Genomic DNA, 27500 nt, shown 5'->3' with positions numbered 1-27500 from the left:
CAAAAGTTTGTAGCATTTTTGACACCTTTGAAAGCAGTTTTGCACCAAGCCCTTGTGAATTTCACTCAAGCATCATTTTCTGTAAAGCTGCTTTGAATTGTGTATTGTGAAACTGCTACACTTGAGGTTATATGTGTCTTGATGAGGGAAGAGAGATATCTGTGTCCGTGAGCATTAGGAAGTGTGCTCGACAGGCAGCTGCAGTTCTGGCTAGAGGTGTACACTATGATCCCGTCCACTGTGGCAGCTGTACTGAAGTTCTGAAGGGAGATCAAAAGTCCCGGCAGCTGCAGCATTATATATTCATCCCAACACCTCTTCAGGGCGCTGCCCAGAACTCTATTACACACTGACCGAAGAGCTGTGACATCATAATCACAGGCCACTCAGACAGATGCCACTATTGTCCATCATTTCTGATGGGATTGTGTCTGGATTGTCTTCTTTTACTCGCCTACGGAAGCCCAGAATCGCATTGTAACATTTTTTTTTCAGGCAAATACATTTTTTCTCTCTCTCTCAAATTTGAAGGAAAAAAAAATATTTAGAGAAAAAAAAATATTTTAGAGAAAAAAAAATGATTACTTTTTTTTTTTTTTTTACGTTTTTTAGAGAAAAAAAATTGTTGAATTTTTTTTTGAGAATTTTTTTTTTTTTAGAAAACGTTTTTGAGAAAAAAAAACAATTCTGAGAATTTTTTTTTTTGAAAAAAAAGTTTAAGAGAGAGAGAAAGAAATTTGAGAGATAGAGATAATAATTTTATTATGGATGATACCTTCATAGACAAAGCATGTAAAAGAATTGTCAAGGGGTCCTGGTCTAGCTGATGGGCTGACTGGGGTCTGAAAATGAGATGGGCTTTTAGGGGTGAAGGGAGCGAGGGGTGAATAGGTCAGGGTGACCCAAGAGAAATTAGGGCTCAAGGTCAGGAGGTTTGAGTCGTTCACAAATACGATCGATCTGATGGTCTTTGTTCTTCAGCAACTGATCAATACTGTACGACTCCTGTCTCTCTTCTCCTGCAGCTGTCTGTCTCTTTGTCTTCCTTAAAGACACAGTAACTCATTTGTAAAACTCTTACACATCAGTATATCCACGGACACTCCTGAACTATTGATTAATATCTGCTGTTCTTTCATTCAGCCGGACTGGACAGATATTGAACAGAAGATTAATTAATTAATTTGTTTGTAATTGTATTATATCACACTTTTTATATCCCATACCATTTAAATTGAACATTATTTTCATTAAATTTAAGCACATTTTCCTCCAATTCTATTTACTGTAATGCAAAAAATTTATTTATTTTTTATTTATTTATAACTTTTAATTAGATAAAATGTTTTATTATATCACATATAGTTTAAATTGAAAAGCATTGTTAAGTTATGGTTATAATTTACGTATATTTTAATGATAATTAAAAAAAAAATATTTGGACAGGATTATTTTTATTTATTTATTTATTGATTACATTTTTAAATGTTTATGACAATTAAACAATTAAGCATGTTCCCTTCAGTCCTACTTATTGCAATGAAAAAAATAATATTTAAATTGGATTAATTAATTATTTGTAATTGTATTTTTTATATCCCATACCATTTAAATTGAACATTATTTTCATTAAATTTAAGCACATTTTCCTCCAATTCTATTTACTGTAATGCAACATTTTTTATTTGATTTAATTTAATTATTTATTTTATTTATTTAATTATACCACACATTTTTATGATATCACCTATTATTATATAAAGTATTTTTAGGTTATGGCTATAATTTAATCTTATTTTAATGATAATTAAAAATATATATATCATTTTTAGACTGGATCATTTTTTACAAAAAGTTTGATTTCAGTAATAATAATTATTTTTTGATAAAAAGGAATTTATTTTCTTTTTGCAAATAGAATTCTAGAATTTATAGATTTTTAATCAATTAAAACCCCTTTAATTGATTTCTTTTGATTTTGGGAGTGAAATAACATGGAAATTTATTTTTGAGATTAACCAATAATTTTGTAATTTATGGGTATCGATCAGAATCTTGACAGATGATAATATCAGCGCTTATGTTTTATGTAGAAGCTGCATTGTGAGTTGTTTATTATTCTATATTGGTGCATGTTATATTATACGAGCGTTTCTCTGTGTTTGTGTTCAGTATGTGACAGCAGCTGTTTGCTCAAGTCTTTGTCTGTATTTGCTGTATATAAGTCCTGCATCTTTAAGGATCAGGAACTGATAAAGTGAAGCAGACGTGATGTTTCTTTATCAAACACACTGCCGTTCTGCCTTGTGCTTTAAACTTTCAGTTGAATGAGCTCTGATGTATTGATCGGTTTATACTGCTGACCATCTGCATGATGGACTTTCTGCAGTGTAGAGGAGCTTTAAATCAGGAAAACGCCAAACATCACTGTTATTATTGCTCAGACTGAGTGTAAGTCATTCAGTCAAACCTCTGACACTAAGTATTACATGTTCAAAGAGGTTAAAACCGCTCATAACACCTTAGCAACCACATAGCAACACCCTGGCAACTGCCAAGAATACCCTAGCATCACTCTTTAAAACAACTAAGAACACCATAGCAACACCCTGACAACAATCTAAAACACCCTAGCAACCATCTAGCAAACACCTGCAACACCATAGCAAACACTCATAACACCCTAGCAACCATCTAGCAAACACCTGCAACACCATAGCAACCACACATAACACCCTAGCAACATACTTAAAACCACTCAGAACACAGTAGAAACCACATGGCAACACCCTGGCAATGATCCAAAACACCCTTGCAACAAGCTTAAAACCAATAAAAACACTTTAGCCACAACATAGCAATGCCATGTCATCCGCCCAGAACACCCTAGCAACATACTTATAACTACTAGTACCCACATAGTAACACCATGTCAATCACTCAGAACACCCTGGCTAGCAACATCCTTAAAACAACTTATAACACATACCAATCCCCTAGCAACCATCCAGAAAAGCCTAGCAAACACCTGCAATGCCATAGCAACCACCCAAGCAACATACCCTAACAACATACTTAAAACCACAAAGAACACCTTAGCAATCACATAGCAATACCCTGGCAACCCCCCCAAAACCACTCTAAAAACAAATAAGAACACCTTAGCAACCACATAGCAACACCCATGACAACCATACAAAACACCCTAGCAACACACTTAAGATCACTAAGAACAGGAGCCCCTGGCAAGCAACATCCTTAAAACCAACAAGAACACCTTAGCAACCACATAGCAACACCCTAGCAACCACCAAGTTGAACACCTTTTCTGACAAAGCATCACTCAGTGGTCATGTTTGGAACGCTCTTGGGCAGGCTGGGCAGCTTTTTCTTTGTAAACAAGTGGCATAAAGGTGCAGCTCCTATCTACTTGAATGGAGAAAGACTGAAATTTCCGAAACGGTTGGTCGTGATTACGATCAAAAAACATATTAAAAGTCAGTATTTAAATCTGACAACAATAGTTTCATAAAATGTGCTGCTTTACCTCAGATTACTTTAAAGCAGGCGTTCCAGTTTCTCCCATTCATTTTAATACCAGTGGTCCATCTCTTCTAAACTGTCTCTGTATATATACAACATGGACAAAAGTCCTGCAGATTATTTGTTTTTATGCAGATCTATAAATTGTAATGTATAGTAGGTTTTGTTAAAAATAGGCTTGGTGCCAATACTATTCACTCACTGCCACGTCTGGGACGCTTCACCTCGTGACTCACACTTGCAATGTGAAGAGTCTAATCTGTTTACATGGCCCCAAAACAAAAATGCACTGCTCATGATCCGCTCACGCAGGATATATGAAACCGGCATTAGAAAACCGTAGCAACCACATAGCAACACCCTAGCAACCACCCAGGAACATTCTTAAAACCCCTAAGTACATCTTAGGAACCACATAGCAACACCCTGGCAACCACACAGAACACCCCAGGAACATTCTTAAAACCCCTAAGAACATCTTAGCAACACCATAGCAACACCCTGGCAACCACACAGAACACCCCAGGAACATTCTTAAAACCCCTAAGAACATCTTAGCAACACTATAGCAACACCCTGGCAACCACACAGAACACCCCAGCAACATACTTAAGACCACTAAGAACAACATAATAACCATACTGTAACAATGCCTTGACAAACACCATCTACAACCTAACAACCGCATAGCAACACACAATAAATCATACAGAACACATGAACAACTCTCGGAAAGTGTAGAGATCTCACCACACACACACTTGTAACATTGTGTGCAATCACACGAGCATCTCAGTGAATCAGGACATGCCGTCAGCTCAGCGTTCTTCAGTGGTTCACATGCATAATTAATTGTCTTGATAAGTGTAAGTTCACTGGACGGACTCTGGCGGCACGCCAGACACAAGACGACACAAGCACACTATCACAGATATCACGTCTCTCTCTGTCTCTTTCATTATGACAGAACTCTGAACTGTGAAGGTCAGTCAGATGTATAAATGTTACATTCGTTCAGAACATTTCAGCTTGATTCTGTGGTTATTGCTGACTGATTTCACTCTTAAAGGGATATGACAAATTTAAGTTCTGTAATCATTTACTGATTTTGCAGAATGTAGATGCTGCTCTTGGTGTTGATGCTGGTAAATCATGAGCACATTTTGAGACATTGGTGATATCTTTTGTGAAACTCTTATGCCTCATTACATTTTCAAATACTTTGTGCCTAGCTACATGCTAAAACATACTAGCAACACATAACTACATGCTAGCAACCCCTAGCTACACGCTAAAACATACTAGAAAGACATAACTACATGCTAGTAACCCCTAGCTACATGCTAAAATATACTAGCAACACATAACCACATACTAGCAACCCCTAGCTACATGCTAAAACATACTAACAACACATAACTACATGCTAGGTAACCCCTAGCTACATGCTAAAACAAACTAGCAACACATAACTACATGCTAGCAACCCCTAGCTAAATGCTAAAACATACAAGCAACACATAACTTCATGCTAGCAACCCCTAACTACATGCTAAAGCATGCTAAAACACAAAATTGCATGCTATCAACCCCTAGCTACATGCAAATACATACTATAAACTTATAACTACATGTTAACAACACCTAGCTACATGCTGAAACATACTAGCAACACATAACTACATGTTAGCAACCCCTAGCTACACACTAAAACATACTAGAAACACATAACTACATGCTAACAACCGCAATTTGCATGCTAAAACATATTATCAACACATAACTACATGCTAGCAACCCCTAGCTAAATGCTAAAACATACAAAAAACACATAACTACATGTTAACAACCCCTAGCTACATGCTAAATCATACTAGCCACACATAACTACATGCTAGCAACACCTAGCTAAATGCTAAAACATACTAGAAACACATAACTACATGCTAGTAACCCCTAACTACATGCTAAAATATACTAGCAACACATAACCACATACTAGCAACCCCTAGCTAAATCCTAAAACATACTAGCAACACATAACTACATGCTAGGTAACCCCTAGCTACATGCTAAAACAAACTAGCAACACTTAACTACATGCTAGCAACCCCTAGCTAAATGCCAAAACATACAAGCAACACATAACTTCATGTTAGCAACCCCTAACTACATGCTAAAGCATACTAAAACACAAAATTGCACGCTATCAACCCCTAGCTACATGCAAATACATACTATAAACTTATAACTACATGTTAACAACACCTAGCTACATGCTGAAACATACTAGCAACACATAACTACATGTTAGCAACCCCTAGCTACACACTAAAACATACTAGAAACACATAACTACATGCTAACAACCGCAATTTGCATGCTAAAACATATTATCAACACATAACTACATGCTAGCAACCCCTAGCTAAATGCTAAAACATACAAAAAACACATAACTACATGTTAACAACCACTAGCTACATGCTAAAACATACTAGTCACACATAACTTCATGCTATCAACCCCTAGCTAAATGCTAAATCATACTAGCCACACATAACTTCATGCTATCAACCGCTAGCTACATGCTAAATCATACTAGCAACACAAAATTACATTTTAGCAACCGCTAGCTACATGCAAATACATACTAGCAACTTATAACTACATTTTAACAACCCCTAGCTACATGCTAAAACATACTAGCAACACATAACTACATGTTATTAACCATTAGCTACATGCTAAAACAGACTAGCAACACATAACTACATGCTATCAACCCCTAGCTACATGCTAAAACATACTAGCAACACATAACTACATGTTATCAACCTCTAGCTACATGCTAAAGCATACTAGCAACACATAACTACATGCTAGCAACTGCTAGCTACATGCTAAAACAAACTAGCAACACATAACTACATGCTAACATCCCTAGCTACATTCTAAAGCATACTAGCAACACAAAATTACATGCTAGCAACCGCTAGCTACATGCAAATACATACTAGCACATTATAACTACATGCTAATAACCCCTAGCTACATGCTAAAACATATTAGCAACACATAACTACATGCTAGCAACTGCAAGTTGAGTGCTAAAACATATTAGCAACACATAACTACATGCTAGCAACTGCAAGTTGAGTGCTAAAACATACTAGCAACACATAACTACATGTTAGCAACATCCAGCTATATGATAAAACATGTTAGATATGCCTAGCTACATGCTAAAACATACTATCTTGTAATATTTCAGTCTTTCAATCTCACTCACTGAAGAGCTTTTAAAAACTTTTCATGTAGTTATTATTATTATTATTATTATTGCAATTTTGGCATTTGTTATTGTTAGACGATTCATAAGTCAAAGGTTGAGGAGTACTAAAGCGGTGTGAGCATAACTCCAAAAAATGAATGCGGTAAAGGAGGTGGAATGAGGTCCAGGGTCACTAAAGACCCAAAGTATGGGTTTAAGGGTTAACCTTGTAAACATGCACATTACAGGGTAATCCAGGGTTTACATGTGTACAGGGTGAAATCTCAAATCCTAATTACTCAGGATTAATTCATAACTTAGTTTTAAGTATGAATAGCGTGAAGCATGAAACAAGATAATGCAGGATTACATTAACCCAGGATTAAAAATGTCCCAGTTTAACTATGACTGTATTTCAGCACTGGACAGCTCCCACGTGTTTACTGTTCTGCTACAGATGATTCATTCACTGATTTCATTACTGTAGTGGAACACACTGGAGAATAATTCACTGACATTGAAGCAGGGACTCGAGTCATATCTAGAACTCTTTACACTTTGACCAGAAAACCACCAGCCACTTCATTGTACTGTGAATATTTTTCATGTGATATTACAATATAAGGAAACATTGTACTTGAAAGTAGCAAAATCTCATCTAAAATGAAAATAGAAACATGCTTCAAAGCACACACAAAAACATGTTTCATTTACTTCATTAAAATGAACTAAAACAACACAATTCTAGAACATTTTGTCACAACTTAATTTCATTGTGTTCTATCCACTTAAATGTGTAAAATGGAAGTTTTTCCTAATTCCATCAATCACAAAGTGAAATATGATTCCTGTAAGTCATCAAATACAAACATCTCTTTTATGTTCTGATAACTGCTTCTGTAATTACAGAATATAATTAGGGGTCAAGCCCTAGGGGCGAAAGATATCTATTGTTTACGTTAGTTTTCTTCTTATTCTTCTTCTTCCGCTATTGAGTCTATGGCAGCCCATAGAACCACTTGCAGGAAAGTTATGAAATTTGGCACACAGATGAGGACAGTCCGATGTGTCACCACAGCAAATTTGGCGTCTCTACCACAAACTCTCTATCGCCACCGACTGCCCAAATTTGCACTCAGGTTTGTGTTAACAACTTTTGAGTCCTAGAAATTAAGTTCTTTCAAAATAATTTTTCCCTCTGATTCCTTGGCTCAAGACGAATTCCACCCTATGACGTCATTTTCCGGCATGAAAATGTTTCCGCCATTTTGAATTTTCTGAAAAAGCTTCTTTTTCAAACTCGTCCTAGGCCGTTGGTCCGATTTGCACGAAAATGGGTCTGCATCATCTAGAGGCACTCACGACAAAAAAGTTATTCACAGAAGTTTGATAAACCATACTGTTGTCGAATGACGCTTCAACGAATTTGACGAAGAACGTGCAGAATTGAACTTGAGGCTGTATCTCCGCAATGTTTGAGGGATTGGGACAGAACTTGGTAAATGTCATCACCACTAGGCCCTGAGGTTACCTGTGGCATTTTGGCATACTGCCCCCTAGTGGTCAGGAGATACCAAAAATATATTTCTTGGCTAATAATATTTGAACACTTTTGACGAAAAATAATGCAAATGGTCTCTTTAGATCAAGTGCTACATACTGAGTCGAACAATACCACATTTTCCTATGTCGGCCATTTTGGATGTCGGCCATTTTTTATTTAACAATGCCACATTTTCCTATGTCGGCCATTTTGGATGTCGGCCATTTTTTATTTAGTCATAAAACGCTGTATTTCACGAACGACTTGGCGTATAGTTACGAAACTCGGTATGTGTCTTTGGCACCATGCTCTGAAGTGACCCAAAAAGTCTCGGGACAGTGCCACCTTGTAATAAAAATTATAATGCTATATTTTATATCTGCTTTTACCTTAGTTTTCTAAAAAATAATTGCCATTTTTCAGGTGGTAGAGCGGGTCGGCCTCTAATCGCATGGTTGGCGGTTCCATTCCCTGCCCACACAACCCACATGCCGAAGTGTCCTGTGGCAAGACACTGAACCCCAAGTTACTCCCAATGGCAGGCTGGCACCTTGCATGGCCCCTCCTCAGCCAATCACAACAGCCTGTGTTATGGCCAGTAAAAAGACAAAGGAATGACAGTGTTTCTTTGTGTTTGGTCATTGTCCATTCTCCTCACGTGACACACAGTCAGACACTTTCAAGTATGTTTTAGTTCATTGATCACAGCAGTATTTGTGTTTTCAACAGAGCGGAAATGTGATAATTACAGTATATTAAAATGACAGTTATGTATACACACTGTAAAATGTTTCGTCAAGTAACCCTTCATGTGACATCTAAATTAACTTGTTTTATTCAAGTCAAAATATAATTTTATGTCCGAATCAACCTGACTACATTAGGTCGGTTAAATCACGTAAAAAGTGTTTTTTAAGGCAAAAACCTTTTTTTTACTGTGCATTTATTAAACAGTCGCTACTGCATGTTTAGTATATCATTTATAATGTTAAGTATTCTTTATTTAGAATGATAAATTAATATTAAAATACTCAATAATAATATAAATCATTATTTTGAGGCCTATAAAAAGAGATTTTCTGGAATGAATTCACTATAAATAGTGAATTTATACATATAAATATATATGCAAACATTACTGCTAAATACAGTATCTTTCTCTTTTTAAACAGACTTTATAAAGCTGCGTTATAAATGTGTTAACACACAGACTGTCATCGTCAGCGAGTGTGATCTCATAATCATATGCAAAACACCATGTGGCGTTTCTTTCTCCACGGTTTGTCTCTCGGTATTCCGTAGAAACCATGGCAACCAGACTGCTGGTGAACACTTGACACCGTGAGCCATCGCTGGCTATAATAAGCAATGTATCAAATACATCAAAACACGCTGCTACGTTGGGACAGTTATTGGGGTGGTTAATGCTAATTAGCATGTTAGCATGTTGGCTGGTTTAGAGGTTCATTATCTGAGGTTACTCCTGGTTCAGAGGTGATTCTCGTGTTTTAATGATGTTCTCAGCTGTGCAAAATGGCTGTGAGACACTTCTGGCCAGTGGCTAGACATTCATTTGTGTGATTCTCATCGACTAGCTCTGTAAATATGCCTGACATATGTGTCTGGTTGAATCAATGATCAAAAATGTATGTTGCTGTAAATATACAACACACACTGTATGTATTAAAGATGAAGTGTGTATTACTTTGAATGTCACAATACTACGTTCTCTTGTCCCAGCTTAAAGCAATGTTCCAGATTCAATACAAGTTAAACGATTGGTTATTCCAAGAATGTAAATTCAGTCATTGTTTACTCACGCATGTGTTGTTGTAACTCTATATGACTTTCTTTCTTTTTCTGAACACAAAGGGAGAAATTGTGAATAAATGTTGTGCTCAGTGATGTCACAATGGCAGTTTATGGTGACCACCTCTTCAAGCTTCAAAAGAACACAAAAGTATCATTCAGAAGTCTAATTAATTATTCATGAGCTCATGATTGTTATGAAAGTATACGATAAGATTTGATGAGAAACTGAAATCTGGTGTATTATTTAGTGAAAATGTTCACTGACCGTTGATCTCCTGTGTGCGTTCATGATTTGACAATGGGGCGTTCAAGCGAAAACACATTTTGTTTTTCTAAAAACAGTGATAGTGACAACAGAACACAACACAACTGCACTGTGGAGCGGAGGGAGGCGGGGCCGGGTCGGAATATCGCGCGCCCGGTCCCCAATCGGCCTGATGAGGCGCGTGAGGGATAAAGGCGGCTGGTGACGATTGTTCGAGAGAGAGAGAATTACGGGCATGTCCGCATGTGTGTTTGTTTATGTTGTGTTTTAAGTTTCTTATTAAATTATTATTTATGTTGACAAGCCGGTTCTCGCCTCCTCCTTGCCCATCCTTTAACTGTGTTACATGCACATAAAACAGAGATCAGAAATTACTAAACATGTCTGAAGAGTTTGTAGCCGAAGAATTGATGCATTTCTATGCCCAGCCTTGTTTTTATGAACAGAGTATTCGTAAATCAAACAGAAACATAGTGGAGGCTACAGGACGCAACAGTCACATCGTGTCCTCATCTGACGGCAAACAACACGGGATAAAAGATACATTTGCTATGTTAATCAGAGTTTTTGTTCTTACCAGCCGTGAAGGGTGACGATACAGTCTATCGATCGCTTGTTTTATATTTTCGGCATAGCAAAGCAAACTCAAAAAACTTTCACAAAAAATAAGGCTGGGCATAGAAATGCATCAATTCTTCAACTACAAACTCTTCAGACATATTTAGTGAGTTCTGTTCTCTGTTTTATGTGCAGATGTGTTGTGTTCTGTTGTCACTATCACTGTTTTTAGAAAAGCAAAACGAATTTTCACTTGAACGCCTCATTGTCAAATCATGAACGCACACAGGAGATCAACGGTCAGTGAACACTTTCACTAAATAATACACCAGATTTCAGTTTCTCATCAAATCTTATCATATACTTTCATAACAATCATGAGCTCATGAATAATTAATTAGACTTCTGAATGATACTTTAGTGTTCTTTTGAAGCTTGAAGAGATGGTCACCATAAACTGCCATTGTGACATCACTGAGTACAACATTTATGCACAATTTCTCCCTTTGTGTTCAGAACAAGAAAGAAAGTCATATAGAGTTACAACAACACAGCGGTGAGTAAACAATGACTGAATAATCATTTTTGATCAAATTGAAATAAACTGTTGACCTAAATTCTAAATTTTTTATACCAGGACATCCCTAGATATGACGCTTTGAAATTAAGATAACATGTTCTTTAGATTATGAAAAGCCCCCAAAATATGTTTAATGTCTTTAAAGCCGCCGTCTGTAGATGTGAGCTTGGAAGAGCTTTTTAACTTCCTCTTGAGTAGCATGAGACAGCCTTGATTTAGTCAGGAAGAATGGCTCCTTTTGTTTATCTGCTCTTAGCAGGAAAGATTAATGCGCCTTCGCACTATAGACATCTGTACAGTCACTGAGTGTGTATACAGCTGCAGAGACTGATTTAACACTCTCTTGTCTTCTGCCAACCTGTGAGAGCTGTTCTGCTGCATCTGTACGTGTCTGGGTTTGTTTTAGATATTAGACATACACTATAGCCAAAGCAATACTGTACAAATAAGAAACAATATCAGTAAAGTATGGAAGCCAGATCTCACCACGGATTACAATAATAAAACATTGAATTCTTGCTTTATATCTCGCGTTTGCGACTTTCATTCTCGTGAGCGTGAGTCGCAGTTTTCAGAGATGAAGTCATAATAGCAAAATAGTCACAATTGTGAGATAAATTCAAAATTGCCTTTTTTATTTTTTTCCTTCATGGTGGGATCCGAAAATAATGACTTGTTTGATTTACTGAATTTTTATTTCACAAGTTTTAGCACCGTTTTTTTTTTAAGCTCTGAAGGTTTTTTTTGAAGATTTTCTGTTTCGGTGGCATACCCAAAAATTAAAGGCTTATAACTCGACAGAAAAAATAAGGGGGGTCAAGTGTTTGGTATCATTGTTAAGAAAGCTTTTCACATTTTTTATGATATAGATTATGATATATTCTGAGATTCTCAGACTAAGACACTGCTGAAAAAAAACAATCATGTCAACTGTATCTGACAAAAATTTTGTTGATACGACAAAGCAATCAAAGGTTAAACCATTACAAATATAATTTATCATAGTATCCAAAAACATCTCCAAACAAATAAAAGATAATAATTGTACATAAGAACTAATTACACATGCAAACACAACAATGACTAAAGGTTTGCATAGCATGCACACATGATTTTAGTCATGAGATTTCACAGAATGAGTTTCATTCTGTGTCATTTGAGTCATCATTGAGTCTGTGTCATGTATTTGGCGCCATCTCCTGGTGGTCATATGTAACATTGTGCTTCATGTGGATTATCTAATGATCTATACATCTGATTATCTTGTGTGTGGACTCGATTGAACTTTCCACAATCCAAGCACAACTTACCACACACCCCACAGAGAGCAAGAACCCCTAATTGCGACCACAAGGAGGTTACCCCATGTGACTCTACCCTCCCTAGCAACTGTCCCAATTTGGTTGCTTAGGAGACCTGACTGGAGTCACTCAGCACACCCTGGATTCAAACTCGCGACTCCAGGGGTGATCGTCAGCGTCACTCGCTGAGATACTATCGGTTTTGGGATTGTGTTTGTCAGTAGATGAATACATAGATCAGCACTTTGATTAAGAACATGACTGATTGATCTAGTGGTGACTTTCTGCCTTTGGATTCCAATCCAGGAGAGGGATAAAACTGAGCCGGATGTGGCAGTTCGGGAGAGAGAGAGCCCCACGAAGCTGCCGTGTGTGTCTGTCTCTCCAGAACTGCCACATCCGGCTCGGTTTTATCCCTCTCCTCAGCTGATTAGCCTGATTGGGGGGCCAACCGTGTGCACTCATGACCCGGCCCCGCCCTCCTCCTCGTCAAAGTCTGTCTCCGCCATCACTGAAATGAGACACACAGGTGTTTAGAGTCAGTAATCACTAGGTGATGGCTCTTACCGCTTCCTCCTGTCATTGAAGCATCACAAAATTAAGCAGTTGTGTTCTTCATCTCAAATTTGCTGTTATGACACTATCAGGTAGGTTTAGGTTTAAGGTTTAGTGTAGGGAAGTCTGTTTTGTTGATTTAAACTCAATAGGTGCAATATTTGTATATTTGTAAATCTGAACAGTATAATATATAATTGTGTTGTGTTGTCTGAGATGTGTGTGCTGAATGTGATCAAACACCAAGAAGAATTCCTAATACATATAAATGTATATGGCGAATAAAACCGATTCTGATTCATTGTAAAAGTTCCCGCATACATTTGTCACTCATATTTGGTATAACTTGAAAGCTGAGAATATGAACTTTTCAGAGATAACATCACTTCTGCATTTATATAAAATAACAAAATAAAGCCTTAAAAACACGTCACAAATCAGCGCCACCTAGAGGTGATGATGTGCATGAATATAACAGTTTTTCAAAACACACTTAAATAGGCAAGTCATGTGTCAAATGAAAGCTCTCGTTCTCAGGAATGTGACTGTACCGTTTATTTTGTTTCTCTAAAGCTGCGTACACACTGCCAGTGACTTTGTCGCTGCAGGTCGCCAGTGGCTGGCGGTGAAGTCGCTAGTGGGCGTTCCCACTACTGGTTGCCTAGTAACGTTTATAAATGACATTCACGGATGTCATTCCATTGCTCTTGACAGCAAATCGCTTTTCTTGCCACTAAAAACTGCCATAGCGGCTGTTTATCTGCGGCGAAAACGCAAACGCCGGTCTGTCTGGGTCCATAAAATCCCCGCGATCTCAGATACACCTTTCCACGCAGAGAAGGATCACGTGAGCTCTCCCGTCTTCTCTCCCATTGGCTGTCACTTCCGTAAGTCGCTCTTCATTTGAATAAAGGTGAACTTGTCTCAACTTCGTCGCGTCGCTGGACGTGCCCACATCTAGTCGCCAACGGTTTCGACAGCTCGTGTCGCCGGAAGTCGCTGTGCTCCCATTGAAAATGAATGGGATGGAGTCGCTGTCGCGCGCGATGTCGCTGGCAGTGTGTACCTTAACACCACAGTTTGAATAATTATCAAAAGTATCACAAAGTGAAATATGATTTCCGTAAAGCCCCAAAGTAGCCAAAACTTCATATCAGCTCTTACCTTTGGCTGTTTTCTTCAAAATTAGCCATTTTTTTGTACTTGTCTGTGAGCTTGCTTGGTAAAATAATCCACTGTTATATCTCAGATGTCCAGAACACAATTGCAGCAGAAAAAGCATCCTGAACAAATCATTGGCAAAATATGGCATGCTGTCCCTTGAGTCCAAGATTGAGCTTCTAGACCATTCAGAGGCCGAGATATCCAATGAAACAGTGTGGAACATGTATGCGATCCAAAATAGGCTGGATGTCAATGGTGTGATTGCTCAGCCGAGTTAAAGCACCACCTACAAAAATACATTTTCCTAGTACTTGCTTACATGTATTGGAATAAAATAAGACTTTTTGCAGGAAGATGGAGCAAACAGAACCAGAATTACATGCTTTTGAAGATAGGACTAAAAACGTAGATGCTAGGACTAAACGTGTCACGAACTAGTTAATATCATTTTGTCATGTAATGTTCATGAGATTAGGTTCAGTAAATATATTACTTAACTAACAGTACCATACTTACAGTATGCATTTCACAAGAATATAATAAGCAGCCTAAAATTGTTGTCTAGGTGGGCAGTTTATAAGCCTTTAGAAGAGAGCTAAAGATTTCAAGAGTTGAGTTTGAAGTACAGATTACATTGATTCAGTCACAATTCAGCACACAGACTTCAAAAGCATGTTGGTATCTCTCCATAGTTTCTGGTTTTGAAACCAAATGGCTGATTTCCTAGAAACTGGAGTTTTCATATCAACACTCTTGCCCTCAGACAAACTGGCACTGAGAGTGGACACACACACAAACCAATCAAACACAAACTGCAGCTGCGACACAAAGCGAATGATCCAGTGGCAGCCAATTACTGCTGCCGACATGCACCGCGCCGAGCACATCCAAAAGACATCTGACAGCATCAGTGTCAGCCACGTCTCGCTTTGATGCAGTCACAGAGGGAGGGAGACGGGTGGCTGAGTTTGTGCAGTGTGTGTTTTGGAGCAATCTTTTGGGATCAAGGGTGTAGAAACAGAGTAAAGAGAGCGAGATTAAATCGGTAAATGCCAAGTGGAATTAACGCTTCACTATTTTCACAAAAGGCTCAAAATTAATTTCAGACATGCAGAGTGCTTTCGATTGTCATGAGTGACTTTGCAAACTTAGTAAAGGCACTTTGAATATCTAAAATGAATTCTGAGCCTCTTGAGAAAGTAAAGAAGCGTTGGCATTTTTAACGATGAGAGTTTACAGGGATAAGAATATTCATAAATTCAGTTATCAACACAACAACTAATGGAGAAGTGAGGCAGATTCTCAATGTTTCATTGGTATTCACATTAACGTGACTCACTTGACATTTAAGACAAATATCACACAAGTATGTGATGTGGTGGTGGCGTAGTGGGCTAAAGCACATACCATGTAATCAGAAGGTTGCTGGTTCGATCCCAACAGCCACCACCATTGTGTCCAGGTTCCTCCGGGGGGATTGTCCCTGTAATAAGTGCACTGAAAGTCGCTTTAAAATTGTATTTTGTTTTTGATTCATTCCCAGAGGTAAATATTATTGCTCAGATGTTTCTCTTTCATAGTGCAGTAGACTTTAATGTAGTATCAGCTCTGTCTCAGATGATTCACCTAATAGGATGAATAAAAATAGTCACGAATGAGTCAATTGTTTACACAGTACAGTGAGAGTATAGAGCTTTAAAATGAATATGAAGAGCATTAACATAGCTCAGATGGTCTTTATGACAAATGTTTTGAGATTATAGTTGCCCCTTGGGGATTAATATAGTTTCATCGCATTGTATCGTATCAAATCATAATGCATTGTGTTCTACCTTAACGATATGTGTTGTATCGTATCGTATTGTATCGCATCTCGACTGCGTGCATTCTTTTTCTCCACTGTGTTTTACACGGACTATTGCATCAATCTCAAACATCTGATGATTGGGAAGCACATAGATCTCAAACTCTCACCGCTCAAGAACAACAACAAACAATTGCGGTAAATCATGGCATCCGCTCATGTTATTGCTTCCTGCATTACATGCCACATGTTTACTATAGCTTCTTTCGTCCGCAGTGAGGGATGCACATGTGATAAATGTAAGGAATTAGTCAGACTGATGGAGAAGGTTAATGTGTTAGAGACCCGCATCCGAATGCTAGTAAGGAATGTGGAAATAGAGACTCCAGCCACTATTGTCAAATGCATTTCGGGTACCAGAGCGTCTGACATCAAGTCAAATGCTGGCTAATGCTAAACGTAGATTTTCTAAAATTGTTATTCATGTAAGCACTTATGATGTCCGGCTTCGCCAGTCGGAGATCACTAAAGATAATGTTAAAGAGGTGTGTGAACATGGAAAAATTATGTCAGACACTGTAATTTGCTCTGGCCCCCACTTACAGCAACTGAGATTTGTCCTCCGCCACCCGGATTGTGGCGAGTAACCGTGCCAGCACGAGGACCTTCTAAGTATTTGGAAATGGGCATTCCAAATTGGGAGAAATGGGGATAAAAAAATAACATTAAAAAAAGAACATCAAAATCCTCAAAAGGAGGTAGATCCTTTTCATACTTGGCTCCTAAACTATGGAGAACAATAACACAGTTTCGAGATGCAGACACACTCACTCAGTTTAAGTCTAGACTAAAGAATCATCTATTTAGCCAGGCAGACACCTAATTTATCCTTCAACTCACAATTAGGCTGCTTTAGTTAGGTCTGCCAGAACCATAAAACATCCATCATGATCTATAACTCTACATAACATTGAATGGCATCTACGCTAATATTATTCTATTTGTTTCCATGTCGCAACCTCTGTATGGGTTACCAGAGCCGGCCAGATCCAGCTCTGCTCTTGCTTGGTGTCAGACTCCACTGCTATGAGTCTCTGAGAGATGACGACAAAATACAGCCAGTGCCAGGCAGATATCATTTCAGTCTTTTGACTTCACATTATGGGTGGCTCAGCAGTTGAGGCTCTGGGTTACTGGGTTACTGACCAGAAGGTGGGGGGTTCAAGCCCCATTACTGCCAAGATGCCACTGTTGGGCCCTTGAGCAAGGCCCTTAACCCTATCTGCTCCAGGGGTGCCGTATCATGGCTGACCCTGCAGTCTGACCCCAACTTAGCTGGGATATGTATATATGCAAAAATGTATGTATGTATAATGTGTGACCAAAATAAAGGCTTCTAAAGGCTTCTACTTCTGCCAACTCCAGCTGTAAGACATATATGCCACTGCCTGAACCTTGGACTTAGGATGGACCCCAGCGAACCTCACCGGAATGACCTGCAGGTTGAACTGTGATGCAACTCATTGATCTCAACCTGCATCACCTATGTCTATTGATGAACTTCACTCTTGAAATGGAATACATAGACTATCATTTAGTTGCCAACAAAAGCCTTCATCAGCCAATTAACAAAGAACAAATGCATCTATGTGAACTCGTTAATCCAGGATGGACTTCAGAGACATTAGTCATTAATCTTCAAGTTTAAAAAAAAATATATTATATTTTTTATTTTGTTAAATTATATTATTATGTATCATATTGTATCATCATTGTATCATATTGTATCGTTATGTGTTGTTTTATATTGTATCATTTCATATATTATTACATATCACATTGTATTGTATCGTATTGTGTTGCATCATGTTATGTATCATTATGTTTTATATTGTATCGTATCATGCTGTGTTGTATTGTTTCATTTTGTATCAATCTATAATCTACTATAATTGTGAATTGTTATAATGTGTTTTATATTATTGTATATCCAGTATGTCATATATTTACTTGCTCTGCCAATATATTCACTAGCCCTGAAGCATGCTATTTGCTATTTTGTAGCAGCCATTTATTTTAATCAAAGAGTCAAAAGTAACATCTGTAATTTGTTTAACATTAAGATACATTTTTAAAAGAAGGGAAAATTTACATTTACGCACATGTTTAGTCATTTAGCATATGCTTTTATTCAGAGCGGCCTTCCAATGACCTTCCCGTGCCTGTAAAGAAGTCTTCATTCTCGCTTTCGTTTCTCTGGTGCTTTCGTATCGTCCGTTCTGTTTTCTTTCTCTTTCGCTGTCTTTTTCTCTCGGTCTTTATCTGGTTGTGTTTGGCTTGAACTGGTGAGCTGGCATTTTCTCAAACAACCAACCTCTCTCTCTCTCTCTCTCTCTCTCTCTCTCTCTCTCTCTCTCGCTCTCTCGCTCTCTATAGCTCCATATTTTCCCTGTAGAGGTGTTTTGACAGACCTTATCATGTTGCCAAGCTAAAAGTGCAATTCTCTAATAAGCATAAAAATGCATGCAGCTATTGAGTAAAATAGTGATTTTTCCCCCTGTTCTGATACTGTTAGCAATTTAAAAGAAATACCCTTCAGTACGTGTTAAATGTAACATTTCTCTCGACTGTTCTGCCATGCCCAGTATTTGCTAATCCATTTTTCAGGTATTCTGGGTCATTTCTAGGGCATTGCTAGGTGGTTGCTTGGGTGGTCTGAGTGGTTGCTAGGGCAATGCTAGGTTGTTTGGGGTGGTTACTAGTGTGTTGCTAGGGTGTTCTGGATTTTTACTAGGGTCTAACTTGGTAGTTGCTTGGTGTTTTCTTGACTTGTCTGCCTTGCCTAGTATTGCTAATCCATTGCTAATGTGTTGTGAGTGGTTTCTAGGGTGTTGCCAGGCAGCTACGAGGATGTTTTGGGTCGTTTCCAGGGCATTGCTCTGGTTGGTCTCTATGGTGCTACTAGTGTGTTGCTTAGGTGTTTTGGGAGGTTGCTAGGGCTTAGCTTGGGGTGTTCTAGATAGTTGCAAAGCGGTTGGTAGGGAGTTACAGTTGGTTGTTAGGGTGCTGCTAGACAGTTGATAGAGGTGTTCAATATGGTGTTCTGGGATGTTTCTAGGGCATTGCTTGGTAGTTGCTTGGGTGTTCTAGGTTGTTGCTAGGGTGTCCCGGGTGGTCGCTAAGGCATTGTTAGGCCATTATTAGCATGTTCAGGGTGATTGCTCTGGGAGGTCATTAGGGCATCACTTGATAGTTGATTGGATGTTGTAGGTAGCTTGAAAGCTATCATCTGCGTAAGTGTGATATCTTAGTAAAGTAACATCATACAAGCTGCATGATTTCAGAGATCATTCGAGTCTGGAGAACAAGGACGAGTTACACACTGAACATTTAATACTTAGTGTTAGGGGTTTGACCAAATTACTAACCCTTAATATATGCAATATTAATAGTGATTCCTGCCATTACACCATTATGATGTTTTTTATTAATATGTATCTGGGTTTCATTGCATGTAAAAGAGGTGGACTCCAGAGCAATTTTACAGGAGCCAGACATTTCCTGTCTGAACAGAATTAAAGACAGGATGAATGATACAGAAAGACAGGCCACCCACTGAGAGAGACAGACAGACAAGAGATTTAAAGTGACGCTACCATGGTGATGCAGCAAACGGAAAGTTCAGCTAATGAAAAGGAATAGTTATACAAATAGAGAGAGGTGGCTGATTACTATTCTCAAAGTGTTTTGTTGGTTTGTCTGATAAGCAGCTAGTGTTGGATTTAAAAAACTTTCTTACCAGAGTTCTGTCACTACACTAACATTCATTTTCTGCTTCATGTGTCCTTTAAAGGACACACCGACCCCTAGAGAAAGCCTCTGTTTTTCATTTTCAATCTGCATGCTAAATGTGTTTGTGTGAGTGTGTGTGTGAGAGAGAGAGAGAGAGAGAGAGAAAGAAAGAAAGAAAAAGAGTGTATGTATGTGTGTTGTGTGTGTGTGTGTGTGTGTGTGTGTGTGTGTGCATGTGTGTGTGTACATGTGTGTGGGCATGTGTGTTTGTGTGTATGTGTGTGTGTGTATGTGTGTGAATGTGCATGTGTGTGTGTGTTGTGTGTGTGAGAGAGAGAGAGAGAGAGAGAGAGAGAGAGAGAGAGAGAGAGAGAGTGTGTGTGTGTGTGTTGTGTGTGTGCGCGTGTGTGCGTGTGTGTGTGTGTGTGTGTGTGTGTGTGTGTGTTGTGAAGTGGCCGTTAGATATTCACCCGTCCACAGTTAGACAAACTGTCTATAAATGGAGATGATTTAGGACTATAGGTACTCTCACTAGAAGTGGCCGTTAGATATTCATCTCTCCACAGTTAGACAAACTGTCTATAAATGGAGATGATTTAGTACTATAGGTACTCTCACTAGAAGTGGCCGTTAGATATTCATCTGTCCACAGTTAGACAAACTGTCTATAAATGGAGATGATTAAGTACTATAGGTACTCTCACTAGAAGTGGCCGTTAGATATTCATCTGTCCACAGTTAGACAAACTGTCTATAAATGGAGATGATTTAGTACTATAGGTACTCTCACTAGAAGTGGCCGTTAGATATTCATCTGTCCACAGTTAGACAAACTGTCTATAAATGGAGATGATTTAGTACTATAGGTACTCTCACTAGAAGTGGCCGTTAGATATTCATCTGTGCACAGTTAGACAAACTGTCTATAAATGGAGATGATTTAGGACTATAGGTACTCTCTCTAGAAGTGGCCGTTAGATATTCATCTGTCCACAGTTAGACAAGCTGTCTATAAATGGAGATGATTTAGGACTATAGGTACTCTCTCTAGAAGTGGCCGTTAGATATTCACCTGTCCACAGTTAGACAAGCTGTCTATAAATGGAGATGATTTAGGACTATAGGTACTCTCACTAGAAGTGGCCGTTAGATATTCACCTGTCCACAGTTAGACAAGCTGTCTATAAATGGAGATGATTTAGGACTATAGGTACTCTCACTAGAAGTGGCCGTTAGATATTCATCTCTCCACAGTTAGACAAACTGTCTATAAATGGAGATGATTTAGTACTATGGGTACTCTCACTAGAAGTAGCCGTTAGATATTCACCTCTCCACAGTTAGACAAGCTGTCTATAAATGGAGATGATTTAGTACTATAGGTACTCTCACTAGAAGTGGCCGTTAGATATTCATCTGTCCACAGTTAGACAAACTGTCTATAAATGGAGATGGTTTAGAACTATAGGTACTCTCTCTAGAAGTGGCCGTTAGATATTCATCTGTCCACAGTTAGACAAACTGTCTATAAATGGAGATGATTTAGTACTATAGGTACTCTCTCTAGAAGTGGCCGTCCAGCCAAGATGACTCAAAGGGAACACTGCAGAATGCTCAGTGAGGTAAAGAAGAACACTAGAGTGACAGATAAAGACTTGAAGGAATCATTGGAACTGGTTAAAATTTCTGTTCATGAGTCTACTATACAGAAAACATTAAACGGGTATGGTGTCCGTGGCAGGACTCTATGAAGGAAGCTGCTGCTTTGCAACAAAAATATTGCATACTACCCCAAACTACTTACATAATTTACTTTTGTGTACCGGAACATATGGTTCAACACGTGTCTACAAAAAACACAGAATGGCAGTGACAACCAGCACGCCTTCACCTACTTTCATTCATTTCTGGCTTATTTTATTCAGCTTCCGGGGCATTTGTAGATCAGTGGTTTTGGACCGATCAGACGTCTGCATTTTTTCACTTTTCTTGGTGCAAAGGGCTAAATGGCACATTTACCTATTTAAATGAATATCATGCTAAAATACTCACTGAGCTACCCAGACCCCATGACTTGTGTTTCTTAAGAGCCGTGACTTGTTTAAGTTTGTTGAAGCCTGACCTTTTGATTGCTTGAGCGAGACATATGTTAGGATGCTAACGCTAACATGCTAACACATGCAGTATACATAACATGTAGTCTGTGGTACCAAGACTCAATTTTATTGTCATATACATATTTTGTTAGATGTAGGATGCCGCAATACTGGTGCTGTGTCTTAGTACACACTCAATTTAATTGTCTTTCCCATCATGAGTGAAGTACATACGTGTACACTGCTAAAGTAGAAGAAATATGACATTTAGATGAGATGCAGCCAATATTTTTCTTACAATCATTTTTTCTGTTCTCTCTTTCTCTCTTCAGGTGCAGGATGCCGTCTCTGGGTGTTGGTGGTCTGCAGGTTTTAGCAGTTCTACTTGTGTTCTGTACTGGCCGTGGTGAGTCTGGGTTCACATTTGTATTTTCTAAGTGTTATACAATGTTGTCTCATGTCCTTACTATGCTGCACGTTTTAATTCAGCAAGTGGCGTCCAGATGCCCCAATCTCAAATATATCTGGTTGTTACACATTTTCAATCCAATTTCATGTAAACATATCTAAAAATGTTTAAATATTTTCGAATTGCGATCAAATTATCCGGTCATACAGTTAATGTGTTTGTTCAAAACAGTTCTTTACAGTCAGTTGTTGATAAGCAGTAAAAATAGAAACATTTAATACATTAAGAAGCCGTGCACACTCGATAATGGTGTGACGCTAGCTGAACTGCCGCTATTAGCACTTGTTCTACATACTGAATCAACATAAATACTTTAGGTCTTATACATGTAAACCGTGACCTTTCAACTTCGTATGTAACGTTGTGTTATTTTAATTAGACTTGACAAATTCTTACAGCTGATTTCAGTAGAGTCTGACGTTAGCATGTTGCTACGTTAACAACTTGATACTCTAATTAGCACAACAATTAGATCATCAAGATGTACTCCGATTTAATTTCCGTCATTAATATTTCCATAATTTGAAAAACCTACATTTTCAAACTCCTCCTATGCCGTATGTCCGATTTGCACAAAAATTGGTGTGTGTTTACTATGAAACCTCCTGACAAAAATGTATCAAAGGAATTTTGTTTCGTCGAAGCGTTGCGAAGATATAAGCCAATGAATTGGTCAGGCGTCGTCCATTTTGTACATATTGACCAATATCTACCAAACGAAAAGGCCTAATGTTACGAAACTTGATAAACAAGACAACTGGATATTCTGAGGATGCACGCAAAGTTACCAAATATTTCGACTATAGGGGGCGCTACAACAACAAAAAAACACTAATAACACCACAACCGTATGATCAATGAATTTGAAATTTGGTATGCATCTTGTAGGGGCCAAAGGCTAACATATCCTACAATATCAGTTGGACAAATAAAAAAACATGGCCGCCAGCAGCCAATCAAATTTCAGCAGCTAATAACATCAAATCTGAATAGACGACCATTACAAAACTTGAGATATTTGTAGACATTGTTAGAATGAGGCAGTGCACCAAGTTTCATAAAAATAGGCCACAAGGTGGCGCTATAACAAGCACTTTTGCGTTTTCACCAATAACTCCGCAACCGAGTTGAATAATCTCAAAATGATTTTTTCCTCTAATTCATTGCACCAAAACCTATAAAATGTTTATCTTCGTTTTATGGCATTTTATAAAATTTTTCAGTTATTCAAATTTTCAAAAAAAAGCCTCCTAGGCCGTATATCTGATTTAAAAAAAAATTGGTGTGTGTTTACTATGAACCCTCCTGACAAAAATGTATCAAAGGAATTTTGATTCATTGAAGCGTTGCGAAGATATAAGCCAATGAATTGGTCAGGTGTCGTACATTTTGTGCGTATTGACCAATATCTACCAAACGAACAGGCCTAATGTTACGAAAATCGAAACACATGTACAAAAGCACATTTTGAATCTGCATACAAAATCGCGACAATATTTGACTATAGGGGGCGCTTCAACTAAACAAATGGTCATAACTCCTCAACTTTATTATCAATGAAGTTGAAAAATGGTATGCTTCTTGTAGGGTTCAAATGATTACATATTCTACAATATGACTCAGACAAATAAAAACATGGCCACCAGCAGCCAGTCATGTTTCAGCAAATTGGCTGGATAAAAGGTGTGTAAATATTTGTATATTATCCAATGTTACCTGCTATTGTGCTACATCTAGGACTCCCATGGTCAATAATTACCAAAGAAAAGTTAAACTTTAGTTATTTATTTAGTTATTTAGGGGTTGCATTTATCATGTGGGTTTTAAAGTGCTTATCAAACTAAAATGCTGTCTAGGTAGGCAGCGAATTATGGTTTGCAACAAAGCCATTATCTCAGTTCTTTAGCATTCTGAATACACACAGAAACGCTGTTAGTCATGTGGGAAGCGTTGAGACAACATAAGTCTCGACCCGCCTGATGTGGTGTGTAACTAGCAGGATGTAGAACTGTGCATTTCCTCTGGCAGGTTCTTTGTGCTGGAGTTGAATACCTCAGTGAAGGCCCTCCTGCTGCTTAAACGGATCTGTGTGTGTGTGAGCGGCCTTGTAATGCTTAACAGGCCAAATGTTTTCACTGCAGCCTCAGTCCGCGGCTTTTTCATTAGCCTCTTTAGCGATGGGGGCTGTTTTGAAGACTGATGGGAAATCACTCCCCCCCTGCCAGGGCAATTTATGGCCCCATACTTTGTGAGCTGCCCCCCGTAGAACAGACATTATTTACTGCTGTCTGAAGAACATACGGCATGCAGAAAAATAGAGTTTTAGCTGGTTACCGCTAAAACACTCAGCTAGTTCACATGTTGTTGTTTGAAGTGCACTAAACTAAAAGTAGTGATGCTACTAGGGCTACGCCCACATTAATCCAGATACATTTGAAAACTGCGTTTTTGTTTTTGAAATGCTCTCCGTCCACACTGCCGTTTTAAAGCGTTTTCCAAAAGTTGCTCGTCCACACTGAAACGTATGAAAACTCTTAAATCCCCATCCTGCGCATGCGAAAAATCTCCATTCCAAGTACGGTCTGAAGCGCAAATGTCCTCATGTTCTGTCGCCGGACAGCCCTAGACAAACTTCCCGTCGCCTTCAAAGGAATGCAGTGTGAAGGTTGTACAGAGTAATGTTTATCTTTAACAACTCTAGCAAAATGAATTTCAGACACATTATCGCCTCTACGATTTTGGCCGCCATCTTGAATGTTTTGGATGGAATGGATCACATGACTATGTCACATGACATCAAATACGTCATAGTTTTCAGATATCTCTGTTTTCCCATCCACTTGGGAGAGTGTTTTTCGAAAATCTCCATTTATGCGGGCAAAAACGCCATCTCGGTGTGGACCAAAATGGAGAAAAAGATGCATTTTCAAACTGAAACGTATTAGTGTGGGCGTGGCCTAATTTAGTTGTAGCTGTTTACAAAACTCTAGCGCTTTTGCGGTAACAAGCTGTTTCTTGCGCAAAGTTTTACGTCATCTTTTTTTGTAGCAGAATAGCTTCACCAGATAGCTTCATAACTTGCAGTCAGTGCTGGGTAGTAATGGATTTCATGTAATCTGTATTACGTAATCAGATTACAAAATTAAAGTACTGGTAATTGGATTAAATTACATTTGAAAATACTCAAAATCGGACTACAGTTACTTTTTATGGATTATATGATTACATTTTATTATTCAAAGGCAGTAAATTGTTCCTAATTTAGTGATCACCGTAAATTTTTGACTTTCACTTTAAATCAGCCTAAAAATATACATTCAGCAATTCTTCGAGTGTTTTTGGAAGAGGGTCGTGAAATAGCAAACAGACTTAGAAGGGTCTGTCTGCATCTTGAAAGACAACTACAAGACACACCCACTATAAAGCATACCTACTACAAGTTACGGCCCCTTAAAATAACCAGCAAAATGTTTGAATCTTGAAACAGTTGGATGTCACATTCAAACACTGTGTTTGTTGGGTTTACTTGAGTCCCACAGCAACCCCCCACCCCTAAACCTAACCTCAAACATTAAAACATTTAAAGTTTCTAAAATTATTAAATATACAGCAACTTATTAGTTCTATTGAATACAATCATACCGACGTATCAGTAGGAGGCGACAGTGATGAGAAATGTGATGAAAATGAAGAGGAGGAGAAGCTAACATATGCTAAGCTAATAGGCTAACCGGTTAGCTTGTGGAAAACAAAACAGAGAAATGTTTAATGTCACCATTTATATCTCCTGTTTAATAATATGATTTGTGACATATAATTTAAAATTGTTATATTTACACAGTTCAGACAGCATAAGTTGCATAGGATTTAAAAAATTATTTTAGACAATTGAATCGCTCTATTATCCATGGGGGCTGTTCCTTATAGTGGGCATGTTGTGTAGTGGGTGTTCCTTGTCGTCTTGAGGGAGACAGACCTGATACTCGGCATTAGCCAGGTGAAGATGGCAGCCGATTTCACAGTGAAATCAGAGAGAGTAGACCGACTTTTCTTTCATCAAAATCGGTAAACGTTGACCGAAATATCGGAACACTGCCCCCAGTGGCCAAAGCGGGAAGTGTTGTAGGGCATATGGGCACGTGTGAAATCCTAGGGTACCGAAACAATCGTAAATGTCATGCCGACTTCACGTGTAATCATGTTGAAGATGGAGCGGTCTAATTCAGAGACGTAGCGCGTGTGGAGCCTTCACGCTATTCTCCACAGCATCCACGCACAACTCACCACACGCGCCACTGAGAGCGAGAACCATGTGACTCTACCCACTGTAAGGCTGACATCAAGATGTCGTAAAAGTCAAAGAACTCTGCGAGAACCAAGTCATAAAAACTCTCACACAGAAGAACATTTTCATGAGTCAACACATCCGACTGAGCAAGGACAATAAAACACAAATCTCACATCTGACCTCTATCTCACCTCAGGCCAATTTGGGCCGTTCTCGTAAAACTCACAAACATCAGGGGCTACTCCTCCTTCCCCTTCAGCTCAGAATCACTTCAAACTCACCTAAGATCTACATGCAACAAAATATCATGTCTGATGTATACAAATAACGTGACTAGGCATGTTTGGTATTATTTCAAATGTCTCAGTGCGACTGGTATAATGGTCCCTTTCCCATGTTGATAAAACTAAGCGTAACAAAGTTATAAGGTCTTTGCCAAATGCTGTATAATTCTGG

General features: G+C 38.4%; 1 protein-coding gene across 1 annotated transcript in view; it reads left to right on the top strand.

The window, feature by feature from the left end:
* The window catches only part of LOC127649452 (neurocan core protein-like), a 78123-nt gene that overhangs the window by 1476 nt on the left and 49147 nt on the right, over nucleotides 1-27500 (top strand). The window contains 1 exon segment of the mRNA XM_052134545.1: nucleotides 22620-22693. Coding sequence (XP_051990505.1) covers nucleotides 22627-22693 — 67 coding nt within the window. The 5' untranslated portion in view covers nucleotides 22620-22626.

This window comes from Xyrauchen texanus, chromosome 9, assembly GCF_025860055.1.
Source record: "Xyrauchen texanus isolate HMW12.3.18 chromosome 9, RBS_HiC_50CHRs, whole genome shotgun sequence".
NCBI lineage: Eukaryota > Metazoa > Chordata > Actinopteri > Cypriniformes > Catostomidae > Xyrauchen > Xyrauchen texanus.
Note: the sequence above shows the minus strand (reverse complement) of the source record. Positions and strands in the feature narration are given on the sequence as shown.